This window comes from Notechis scutatus, chromosome 12, assembly GCF_049901735.1.
Source record: "Notechis scutatus isolate UNSWTSFEM ecotype Mainland chromosome 12, rNotScu1.2, whole genome shotgun sequence".
Taxonomy (NCBI): domain Eukaryota; kingdom Metazoa; phylum Chordata; class Lepidosauria; order Squamata; family Elapidae; genus Notechis; species Notechis scutatus.
In genome coordinates, this window is record NC_142020.1 from 2,088,078 (window position 1) to 2,100,293 (window position 12,216).

At 51.3% G+C, this 12,216-nt stretch overlaps 1 protein-coding gene across 1 annotated transcript in view; it reads left to right on the top strand.

Annotated features, from left to right (window-relative positions):
• CACNG3 (calcium voltage-gated channel auxiliary subunit gamma 3) overlaps positions 1-10,651 on the top strand; it is a 78,681-nt gene extending 68,030 nt beyond the window's left edge. Inside the window, exons 2-4 of the mRNA XM_026684388.2 lie at positions 3,952-4,035; positions 5,550-5,690; positions 9,170-10,651. Of these exons, the coding sequence (XP_026540173.1) occupies positions 3,952-4,035; positions 5,550-5,690; positions 9,170-9,684 (740 nt within the window). The 3' untranslated portion in view covers positions 9,685-10,651. The remainder of the gene's footprint in view (positions 1-3,951; positions 4,036-5,549; positions 5,691-9,169) is intronic.
• Positions 10,652-12,216: the final 1,565 nt, after the last annotated feature.

The following is a 12,216-nucleotide window of genomic DNA, read 5'->3' on the forward strand; positions in this document are numbered from 1 at the left end:
GAAACTGATAAGTGAATTCAAGCAGAGGAAGATCACTTTATTTGTTTGTGGGTTTTTTCCCTTTATTAAATTATAGAGCAATCCTAAGATGGCCTCTAAGTTCTGCCAACGCAGCTCCAGGCTGACTGCCACAATCTCTAGATCAAACATGGTTGTTTGCTGGCCTGATTTCAGGGGGGAGGGGGTTGTGCAGGGGAACGTTTGTTGTGCAACTTTGTCCATTGTTATCACCATCATGGGACGCAGGCCTGAGCAAGATTGTCTCCTGGCCCAAGGGCAAGTTAAATTGGATGGCCCGAAAGGAAGATCTGAAGCAGGACTCCAACGGAAGTGAGCGCGAGGCTGCCAGGGCCAAGAGGCCCAATTAGTATGCGCAGGAAGACCTTTCGCGCTTCGTCCAGAAATGGGGTCAGTCAACCACTCAAGATGTAGAGAACTGATCCCACCACAGGGCAGTCTTCACCTCCAGCCCTAGAGAGTCCCTTGCTTTGATGCAGGAAGCTTGGATGCTGCATTTGAACCGGGCCTGGCTAGTCTAGGGAAGAGAAGGACCAGGGGAGACAGGATAGCAGTCTTCCAAGATTTAAAGGGCTGCCACAGAAAGGACGAGGGGGTCAAGCTATTTTCCAAGGCACCTGAGGGCCAGAGAAGGAATAATGGATGGAAACTGATCAAGGAGAGATTCAGCCTGGAAATAAGGAGAATTTTCTGACAGTGACAGCAATCAACCCATGAAACACAGGTTGCCTTCCAAAGTTGTGGGAGCTTCATCACTGGAGGCTTTTTAATAAGACATTGGACAGCCATTTGTCAGGAATGGTGTAGGGTCTCCTGCTTGAGCAGGGGGGGTTGGACTAGATGACCTACAAGGTCCCTTCCAATGCTGTCAATCTTTTATGGTTAACCTGTGATCTAGTGTTCCTTACTAAACAAGCAAGAAATAATGTCTGCAAATACAGCAGGAGGAAGGAAAGATCCAAATGCCTGGTCATTAAGTGAATCTAGATTCCCCATTGACTTTGCTTGTCAATGAACCCAGGACCCAGCAACAGTCATAAATATGAACCCATTACCAATCAATCAAAGATATAGCCTGGAAGTAAGGAGGGATTTTCTGACAGTGAGAACAACCAGCCAATGGAACAGAAGTTGCCTTTGGAAGTTGTGGGAGCTTCATCCCTGGAGGCTTTGAAGAAGAGACTGGACTGCCATCTGTCAGAAATGGTGTGGCATCTCCAGCTTGAGTGTGGGGTTGGACTAGATGACCTACAAGGTCCCTTCCAACTCTGTTAATCTGTTAAAACATGGCCGAGGGGGAGAGTCTATGCAGGTGGGAGCTGTCACAACCTGAGGGCAGAGTCATCCCAGGTGCTGTTAGAGGTGACCATGGGGTCACTTCAGAGTTAGGAAATCAGGAACATCCATGAATTGGTTTGTCATTGTCTTTGTTTTTGTGGATTATGATTCCAAGTAGACAGATGTTACCTACACAGCAAAAGCCGATTCCATCTGCCGTGAGGGGGGGAGACAGAAGGAGAGAAGTTACAACCAGGAGAAGCAGCTCAAGCTTGCGAGCAACTTAGAGATTTGTGTTATTGAAAATAAAGCTACACTTGCATACCGGGAGGTTTCTGGCCAGGGGCACCAACCATGGTGGTCTTTGCTAGGTCCAGCTGCACTAGGGTGGCTCAGGGGTGGAGGAGGAGGAGGAGGGGGAGGAGGAGGAGGAGGAGGGGGGAGGAGGTGTGGGGGCGAGGTAAGCCTCGCTTTGCTTTCAGCCTCCTTAACCGAATTTCAATTGAATTTTGGAGAGATTGCCAAACTTTGCTGTCTCCTCAAGGGATTAATCCTGTTACAACAGCAATATCAATTTAAATAAAGGAATCAGTGTTAAGCAGAGGAGCAGCCCTGCAGGAAAGCTAGGAGTATGTGATGGGGGTGATAATCCAGAAGGAGCCCAGCCAGCAGGGGATGAGCTGAGGTGATGCTCTCAAGGTGTGTGTCTGTGTGTGTGCATGTGTGTGTGTGTGTGTTTCAAGGGTGGGATGCACGTATTTTTATTACTGGTTCTGTGGGCGTGGCTAGGTGGGAGTGGCCATTTTTCGTGCAGTTTCTTTTTTTCCTCCTGGGCCTCAGGGAAGCCTCCTGGCCGGCGGGGTGGGGGGTTGTTTTTGCTCCCAGGAGGCTTCCCTGAGGCCCAGGAAGGCAAAATATGGAGCGTGTAAGCACGCCCCCCCCCCCCATGCTCCATTTTTTGGTCTCCTGGGCCTCAGGGAAGCCTCCTGGGCGAAGCAGTAAGACAGTGAGGGGGATCCCAGCACAGCTGATCATCAGAACAGCTGATCGTCGGGAGGATAAAAAAGAAATACTGGTTTAGCTGAACCGGTAGCTGTTGTTTTTTTTACTACCGGTTCATCTGAACCAGGCCGAACCAGTAGAATCCCATTACTGGTGTGTTTGTATGTATGTATGTTTACAGTGTGTTAAATTCAACCCACCTCAGGCAACCCTGGAATGTAAAACTCAAGGTGCACAGCCCATACCACCATTGACTAAGAATTGCATGAGTTGTACCAGGGGTGATTGGGAATTACTGGCAATGTGGTCCCGGCATCGACTTTTGACCCTGGGGGTGGGATTTAGAGCAGGGGGGTCTCCAACCTTGGCAACTTTAAGGCTTATGGACTCCTAGAATTCCTCAGCCAGCAAAGCAAAGCTCCACAAGTCTTAAAGTTGCCAAGGTTGGAGATCCCTGATTTGGAGGGCCGGATCTGTCTGTATGTCAGTGCTTTCTGTCTAATTTTATAGAACTCTTTTAAAAGGATTCTCCAGGAGAAGAGTTTAAAATTTTGAATGAGAAATCAGCAGCTAAATGAATTCTGGACACGGGTTTGGGATGCTTGCCCACCTTCAGTGGTGGCTGCAGGTCCATTTTCTCTGTCTGTCATTGCTGGTGGGTGATTCTCTGCACAACTCCCGAGGGCTGCTAAAGGGGCAAGAGGGGGGCAATAACGTCAAGGGGGGGCTCCTTGCACAGAACGCTCAGTGCAAACTGCTGGGCTGGCTTGGAGCTTGACCAACTCGGTTAAAAAGCAGCATGGCAGGACTTTAACGTTGTGCAGGGTTCTAGAATGGCCTGGGAGGATGGACGGTGTGTCATGGCCCCGCCAGAGTCTGAGTCCGCGGAGGAGGACAAGCTGGGGCTGGAGCCAATGGAGGTCGATGGGTGGCCCCATGGGCTTCGGAGCAGGACCAGACCGTCATGGTTTCCCTGGGGCTTGGGATGGCTTGCCAGCAGGAAGGAACGGGGACAGGATGACCGAGAGAGGGCAGGCAGTGGAGATGAGGAGCGATGGAGCTCCGGCGATGAGCAAGGACCACCCCCTCCTGATCCCTGAGGACGGAGAGTGGAGAGAAGTCAGGAATGGCACAGGCCAACCCGACGACTCAGGAGGAGAGTGCCCCACCCCTCTTCACAAGGCACACCTGGGGACTAAGACTTAAGGAGACACTGTGGGGAGGATTGTTTGTCAGGAACAAGCGCTGAATTCATGGAATTTTGTGTGATGTTGCTGACGTCTGGAGTCTGCTGGACTTCTTGCCTTATCGTTGCCTTGTTCCTTTGCTTCGTGGACTTCTTGCCTTGAAGCCATTGTGCTAACAGTGTTTTGCTGGACTACTCGCAGCCAGAGGCTGCTGGGTGTGCGTGTAAGCGCTTTGCTCCAGAACTTGCCATAAATGTGGGAGCATTTGGGGGAAAGTTTGAGTTGCTTCCGTGCCTTGTCCCAGAGCATCACATGGTAGCTCGGCCTCCTCTTTCTCCCCTCCTGGAGCCAGGCCGAGGGGCTATGTTGTCCTGAGATGCAGGGCCCTTCACAGCCCTGGCTGGCCTGGTCCAGCATCCTGGTGCTTCCGAGAGTCTTACATCCACCCCCGCTTTTACCCCCTCAGGGACCTTCCGAGGAATCTGCAAGCAGATCAATCATTTTCCAGAAGATGCTGATTATGAACAGGATGCGGCTGAGTATCTCTTGCGTAAGTTCAGGGATCCTGATGGGGGCAAGAGGTGGGCGACTCAGTCAGGAACGGCTGTCTCACCCACACGTGGGGCAACCACACTGTGGGCCGCATGGGGGGAGTCAAATTGGGGTGTGTCCAAATCCTGTTTTGAAACAGGGACCCTAAACCCTTTGCTAAGCACTGCATTCATTCTAAAGCAGTGAAATAATTAGTGATGTTTACCTTCATTAACTAATTTCTGTTGGAGCAGTTTTCCAATATTTGAGGGGCTGCCACTAGAAGGCAAGACAAGAAGCAACGGGTGGAAATGAATCAAGGAGAGAAGCAACCTAGAAATAAGGAGAACTTTCCTGACAGTGAGAACAATTAACCAGTGGAACGGCTTGCCTCCAGAAGTTGTGAATGCTCCAACACTGGAAGTTTTTAAGAAGAGATTGGATAAGCATTTGTCTGGAATTATATAGGACAGGGGTCCCCAACCCCTGGGCTGCAGCCCACCACCAGGCTGTGGCTCATTTGCAACTAGGCCACATGAGTGGTGGGGTGGCACGCACACACACGGGCATGCAGCTCAACTTGCAGCTGAGCTGTGTGCACATGTGTGTGCGCGCCACCCAACTGCTTGCAGGATGTGAACTGCATGCATGTGTGTGCGCGCACAGGCCTGCCACTCACGTGGCCCAGTTCCCCTCTCCCTCCCCACCAGCCAAGCCGTGATGCCACAAAGGTTGGGGACCACTGGTCTAGGGATTGGGCTAGAAGACCTCCAAGGTCCCTTCCAATTCTGTTATTCCGAGCAGATAATCCAAACAGTGTCTCTCCTCTAGCCTTTTTCTCAAACCCAACACAGGTGATGTGCTGATACCCCCCCAATGGCTGGGTTGGTCTGCTGAAAGAGATAGCAAGCAATTTGGTTTCTCTACGCTGGCCGAAAAAGTCTACTTGGTAGCCGTAATCGAAGTCTCTATCCATGTCGTCAGGGATGGGCTGCTGAGGGTTTTCAGGGGTTCAGGAGAGCCCCTAGCTAAGATTCTGTGCAGTTCAGAAAACCCCCAAATCCCACTCCTGGGTGGTCCCACCCACCCCTCTCCTCCCCTCCCAGGAGTCTCCACCTAGCCTGGTTTAGATGCAGGTAAGGGCAGGGTGCATGCAGAGGCTTGGGGAAGGTGAAAAATGGGCCTGTTTCCGGCTTCCAAAGCCCAGGGAGGCCCTTTTCACCCTCCCAGGGGCTTGACAAAAGCCTCTGGAACCCAGGGAAAACAAAAATGTCCCCGTCCCCCCGCTGTGGTGCAGGAGGCCGACTAGGCGATGCACACCATGGCCACGCACACCCAGGCAACTGGGCAGAGAACCCTTTGCTAAAATTTTTGAAGCCCACATGACATCTGCAAAATGGGCTTTGACTGCAAAGTCACCGCTGCCATTTTAGCCTCTCTGCAGAGGCTGCTGCCACCCTGGGATGGTCTCGCTCTGGACCAGCCTGCAACTGCCCTCTCCAGACCCCCAACCCTCTCCTTGTCTCCCTCCAGGTGCCGTAAGAGCCTCCAGCATCTTCCCCCTCCTCAGCGTGGGACTCCTGTTCTTCGGGGGGCTCTGCGTGGCGGCCAGTGAGTTCTACAAGAGCAAACTCAACGTCATCCTGAGCGCAGGAATCTTCTTCGTTTCCGCAGGTGAGTTCCATTTTTATGCAATTCACCACGTTTGACACCAGCCTGGCTCAGGGCCCTTTGAAATAACCTTGCAACATTAAGTAGGATGATTTCATGCTGGAGCATTTTCCATAAAAAATATAATACCAGGGGATCAGAGCAGATGACCAAAGAATGTACAGGTAAGATACAGAAGGGGAAGTTGTGGGATCCTAGCTTAGTCGCTACCGGTTCGCTGGGTGATTGTGTGTGTGCACATGCGCACGTATGCACCTAACAAGCCAATCAGCTGAGAGGAGGAAGAAACAAAAAGCCAGGAGCAACCCTCCCGTGCGCTTTTCGCTTTGGGGTCTTTTATCCTCCCAACTGATTGTCGGAGGCTTTTTTTAACTACTGGTTGGGCTCAACGGGTAGTAATTTTTACTACCGGTTCAGGGGAACTGGGCCAAACCGGTAGCATACCACCACTGAGAAGGCGGAGAAAACAAGACTCACTCGTTATACTAAGTTATGATTTGTTTTAACAAGCCACAATTATTGTTTTTGTGCTTTACAGTAAGTCATAATGTATTTCAACCATGGTTTATTGCCTAAGCCACCGCTGGCTGCTCTTAGCACTAAAGCCCTAATAACAGCCTGCAGTTACCTCGACTGGCTTTATCTAATAAAGTAAAGAAATCACATTTGGACATTGCCTGTGCGAAGCTAGACAAGGGAAAGGATATCGAACTGTTACATGAGGCCAGTTTTATGGGCTCAATGATTAAGAAACTGCAAAAGTAAAAATAAACTCAAATTTTGAATTGCAAGACTTAGAAAACAGTGATTTCACAGAGCCAAATGTGGAGCTGTGCAGATGTCATGAAAGGAGCCGGAAAGAATGACATCATATTTATGTTGCCTTCAGAATTTTTATACATGCCTTTTATGCATGTTACACATTTAATCACGGGCTTCCACACCTTCAAGGTCACATCCATGAAACACCGTCTTATCTTCATAACTGAAATCCATCTTGCATTTTTCCTGTTGCTCCTCTGATTCCAAGTCTGAACCAAGTCTGTGGCCTCTTTAAAAGAAAAATCAGATACAACATTTAAAAAAAACAGATCCAGGAGATGCCAGCCCACCCTGGCCTTGGGCAGAGCGTCTCACCCACTGTTCCTCTTGATGTCACTTGAATTTTTATTTATTTATTTATCATATTTAGGAACTACCCAGCTCTCTCATAGAGTGATTATGGGTGGTGACCATTGCTAATACCATATTAAAAACAAAAGGATAAAAAGGTCCAATTGCTTCTTTGGTTCCGACGGACGAAGTTCCCTCTCCATGAGGGATCTGTAGCTGCCCTTCAAAGGTTTTGTACGAGACAGATGCAGACCACATCTTCCATAGGTGGACCTCCCTCCCAGCGGGGGTGGGCTTCAAAAAATTTAACAACCAGTTCTCTGCCCGGTTGCTGGGTGGGTGTGGCCAAATCGGCTTCCTGCACCACCGGGGAGGGCGTTTTCACCCGCCCTGGGCTCGGGAGGGGCTTTCCTCAAGTCTCCAGGGCAAAAATGGCCTCCCTGGGCTCCAGAGGCTCTCTGAAGGCTGGAAACAGGCCCATTTCCGGCCTTCCGGAGTTTCCGGGGGGAGCATTTTTCACCCTCCCCAAGCCTCTACACGGGCCCTGCACTTACGTGGAATCCAAAATGGGCCATCTGGGGACTCCTGGGGTGGGCAGGGTGGGGTGGGCGGAGCCAGCCAGGGATGGGATTTGCCAGGTCACCGAACCAGCCATAAAATTAACAACCGGTTCGCCCAAACTGGGGAGAACCAGTAGCATCCCACCCTGCTCCCAGGGTCAAAAAGGACCAGGAAATATACCGTATTTGCCGGCGTATAAGACGACTTTTTGCCCTAAAAACATGCCTCCAAGTGGGGGGTCGTCTTATACGCCGGTAAATACATTGTCACTCGGTGCAAGAGCGACGGGCGGAGCTCCGCAACTTGCGAAGCCCCTTCAAGCCCAGCCGGAGTCTCTCTTCCTCCTCCTCCCACCCACCCACCCACCCTCCGCCCGGCTCGGGCGCTGCGGAGGCCAATCTGGAGGTGGGGTGGGGGTGGAGCGGAGGGTCTCTGGCGGGCCGCTCGCCCAGCCAGCCCCGAGCGCGTAATGGCCCAGGGAGTGGGGGGAGAAGGTGGTGGGGGTGGACTGTGGCGCCCCTCCTTCTGGGCAGCGGGGCGGGGCGGCAATTTGCTCCTCCGCTTCTCCCTCCCTCTTTGAAAGACCGGGAGGGCTGTGCTTGGGGGCGGGGGGATGTCCTCAGGAAGTTCCTGATGGGACCCCGCTGGGCAGGGCCACCCAGCTCCCGAGCTGCTTTCCAGGGTCCCCTTGGGAAGAAAGGGTCCGGTGGGCGGTGGAAGAAGGCGAGCGCCCTCCTCCCGCCCCCTGTCCCATCCCGTCCCTCCTCTTGTCCCCTCCTCCCTCCCCGCTTAAGAGAAAGATCTGCCTCCCCTGCACCGAGCTTCCACCCGGCGCCGCGTCTCCCGGCCAGCGCGCTGCGACTTGGGAACCGGCCAAGCGACTTTAAAACCGAGCGGAGGCCAGAGATAGCGAATTACCCTCCACACCCACACACACACACACACACAGAGAGAGAGAGAGAGAGAGAGAGAGAGAGTTGGCAGCTGTCCATCCCCACCCTTGGAGTCCCGATGGCACGCACGCGGGGCTGTCACAAAGAAAGGGAGAGGAATTGAGTGCCAGCCTGAGAAAGGCGAAGCTGCCTCTCTAAAGCATTTTGGTGGCTTTGTAAGTTTGGGGGAAAGGGGTTGGGGGTGTCAATCAAGAATTATATCCAGAATACCCCAAGTGTTACAACTTACCGTATTTGCCGGCGTATGAGGCGACTTTTTGCCTTGAAAAGCATGCCTCCAAGTGGGGGGTCGTCTTATACGGCGAGTATATAACAAAAACTATATTTTGAGTGGAAATGTTGGGGGCTCGTCTTATACGCCCAGTCGTCTTATACGCCGGCAAATACGGTAGTTCTCCTGAGTTCTGGCATCAGAACAGAAGCACTTTGTGGGGTCTCCTCCGTTGCTAGGAAAGCATGGGGGAAGGATCCTAAATAGACCCAGAATTTCCTTGTCTTGACCCATAAACACCATGCACACTGGTTTCAGTGGTTGAACACCTTGCCGGTTGTGATTGTATTCTGCCACTCTTAAGTGGTGAAGCATAAGGATGACATAATGGAAATTTGTAAATTCACGGGAAACTCTACAGGTCTATTTACAGCACTGATACTAGAAAGGTGTCTGCAGTTTGTCTATGTGAGATGTGGCTGGGGGATTCTGGGAATTGAAGTCCAGAATCTTAAGGTTGCCAAAGTTGAAAAACATTGACCAAGAGCATCAGAAAGTGGCAGCAGATGCTGAGCTGGACTGTATCTCTTTTCAGATGCCAGAGACCCAACTTACGTTGCCTTGCTCTCTGCTCTTCCTTTCAGGGCTCAGCAACATCATTGGGATCATAGTTTACATCTCGGCCAACGCAGGGGACCCCGGGCAGAGTGACTCCAAGAAGAGCTATTCCTACGGGTGGTCTTTCTACTTTGGTGCCCTCTCCTTCATCATTGCCGAGATGGTTGGTGTTGTTGCTGTCCACATGTACATCGAGAAGCACCGCCAGATCCGGGCCAAATCTCACTCCGTGGCCCTCCTGAAGAAGTCCACCTTTGCCCGCCTGCCCACCTATCGGTACCGGTTCCGACGGCGATCCAGCTCTCGCTCCACAGAGCCTCGGTCGAGGGACCTGTCTCCCATTGGCAAAGGCTTTAACACCATCCCATCCACCGACATCTCCATGTTCACTCTTTCCAGGGATCCTTCCAAGGTGACTATTGGGACTTTGCTGAACTCAGAGAGAGATCACGGTTTTTTACAGATCCACAACTCCCTCCCTAAAGAGTTCAAGGAATCTTTGCATAACAACCCCGCTAACAGACGAACCACTCCTGTCTGAGCCCAACCTGTCCCTGGATGGCCTTGGATCGGACCGCCGGAGATGCCGTGTGTACAGAGGTGTAACATTGAGACTGCATGTGTGACCCACCCTCCCCTTCGATGGCGTAACCAGCAAAACCTTGTTTCTAAAGAGTAACCCTCGCTGTGCTCCCTCTCCACGGGCAGCCTAGATCTGAACTGGAGGCTGTTTAGGGTTCCGCATCCTAAACTGCCAGTTGTTTGGCCAACCGATTGTGGCCTGGGTCTGAATTCATGGGGGCCCTCAAGAACCCTCCCTCTTCGTTCAGTTGCCAAGACGGAATACTGGGCTTGGCTTCACGCCAAGAGGACCCCGGGAACGATTCTGAGGGTGACTATTTAGAGGCCTGTCAAGAAGGTGGAAAGTGGTGCTGGGCCCCCATGGCTCTTCCTTCCCCGCCCACCCCCTCCATCACCATGAAAACAGCCTTGGACTGTGGCCTCGATCCAGACATAGCATCTGGGAACAAATCCAAGCATGAAAACACGAAGCTGAGTGCTTCCGAAAGACTTGGGCGATGCCCCGCTCCTTCCTTTCTAGATGCCCCGAAGGAGACAGGCTCTGGGGGTGAGGCTGTGTGTTCTTGTGTGCATGCATTAAACAGCCTGGAATCCAATTCCCTCCCACACTGCGGGAAGAGAGGTGGCTCTGAGCTGCCTTGGTGGGCTTTGGAAGGGCTCTGTATTCTCTTGCATATTCAACACTCTTTGTCAAGGTGTCAGGGGCAGAAACGCCCCCTCCCCTCCATTCCTGCCAAAGTTCTCCCAGCGGACGAGCATTTAATGTCACCCTTGGTTCAGGAATCTGAAAAGGTGGCTCTGTGTCTAGGTAGATGTTTCGCCACACATCCGCTTTTCGGGTTTAACATTCGTGTACCGCCTACGCCGTGGGATGATCTGAAGCACTTGAGATGTTAAAGGGAAACCAATAAAACCCCATTGAATCAGTCTGTGTTTGAGCGACTCTTTGTGTAAGGGAGAAAAGGCCCTGATGGGACAGGGGGACCCGTGTGAAGCCAGGGAAGAGAAGTGGCACGAAGGGGGAGGAGCCGGGGTGGGTTTCTACCGGTTCTTTCCACCTCTGTAGAACTGGTAGTTCTGAAGAGCAGCAGGCATAGAACCGGTTCTATGTCTGCTGCTGTTGTGGCCCACCCTCCCTCCCGGGCTCTTACCTGACTTTTATTTCCTGCTTTTTCAACCGCAGCTGCTTTGCACGACACAGCTGCAGTTGAAAAAGCAGGAAAAAAGGGCTTGCACGCAGCACTGCTCAGGTGTCCGGGCAGCTCAGCAGGTCGTAAATTGCATCCGTGCGACTCGCGCATGCGTGCGCAACGCTAATAGACAGAACCGGTAGTTATACCAGTCAGATCCCATCCCTGGGGAGGAGATGATTTCAAAAAGGCCCAAAGAATACCAGAGTTGGAAGAGACCTGGAGGTCTTCTAGTCCAACTCTCTGGTCAAGTAGGGGATCCTATATCATCTCAGGCAAATGGCTGTCCAGTCTCTTCTTGAAAGCCTCCATTGACAAAACACCCACAACTTCTGGAGGCAAGTTGTTCCACTGGTTAATTGATCTCCCTGTCAGGGAATTCTTCCTTGGTTCCAGGTTGCTTCTCTCCTTGATTAGCTTCCATCCATTGCTTCTTATCCTGCCTTCAGGGACTTTGGAAAATTAGTTGGTCCCCCCTTTTTTGTGGCAGTCCCTCAAAGAAGAGGAAGCTCAGTCTATTTTCCAAAGCATCAGAATAAACTTGAATTCTGTTGCAGTCTATCTGGGAAATCAAATTTACAGGCTATAGGGTGTTTTTTTTCCAGCTTTGGCTGTATCTAACTCGATGACGAGAGTGGCCAAGAATAGCAGCAGGGCTTTCATGCAGAGAAGAACTGAGGAACATCTATTTTCCTTGGTATTCCACAGTGTTTTGGGTAGCAGCCTTCTGGGGATGAAGGGCTGGTGGCTTCAACGGGGTCTTTGAGCTGGTTCTACATTTTTCCATCTGGATTCTTCTGATCCTAGAAGAACCTTGGAACCTTCTCGCTTGCACTAAAAAATAAACTGTCTTTTGTTTCTCTGGATCTTCTCAGGAACAGGAAAGGACAGAAGGGAAAGTAGTTCAATCTGGATTTTAATAGAATTGCCCAGTTCACACCTTTAGAAAATCTTTAGAAGGGAAATCAAATGCACCTGTGCACCGAAATTCATCCTTTCCTGAAGTGAGAAGATAAAAAGTACATTTTGTACAATGTGTGCACAAAAATACAAATCTGTTGAAGTACCGAATTTGGGGGAAAGGGCAAGAAAGCATCTATGTTTTTCTACATCTTGATTTTAGGCTTAGTGGCCTGGAATACTTTCAAAGATAAGACCTATCCCGTCATGTTTCCTTGCCACCTGCTAGGAGATCAACCAGAACAAGAAAGATCTAGTAGAGGTGTAGCAGTGGGATCCTACCTGTTCCCCTACCGGTTTGTATGCAGGTGCACGAGCACCTAACATGCGTGTGCAGCTTT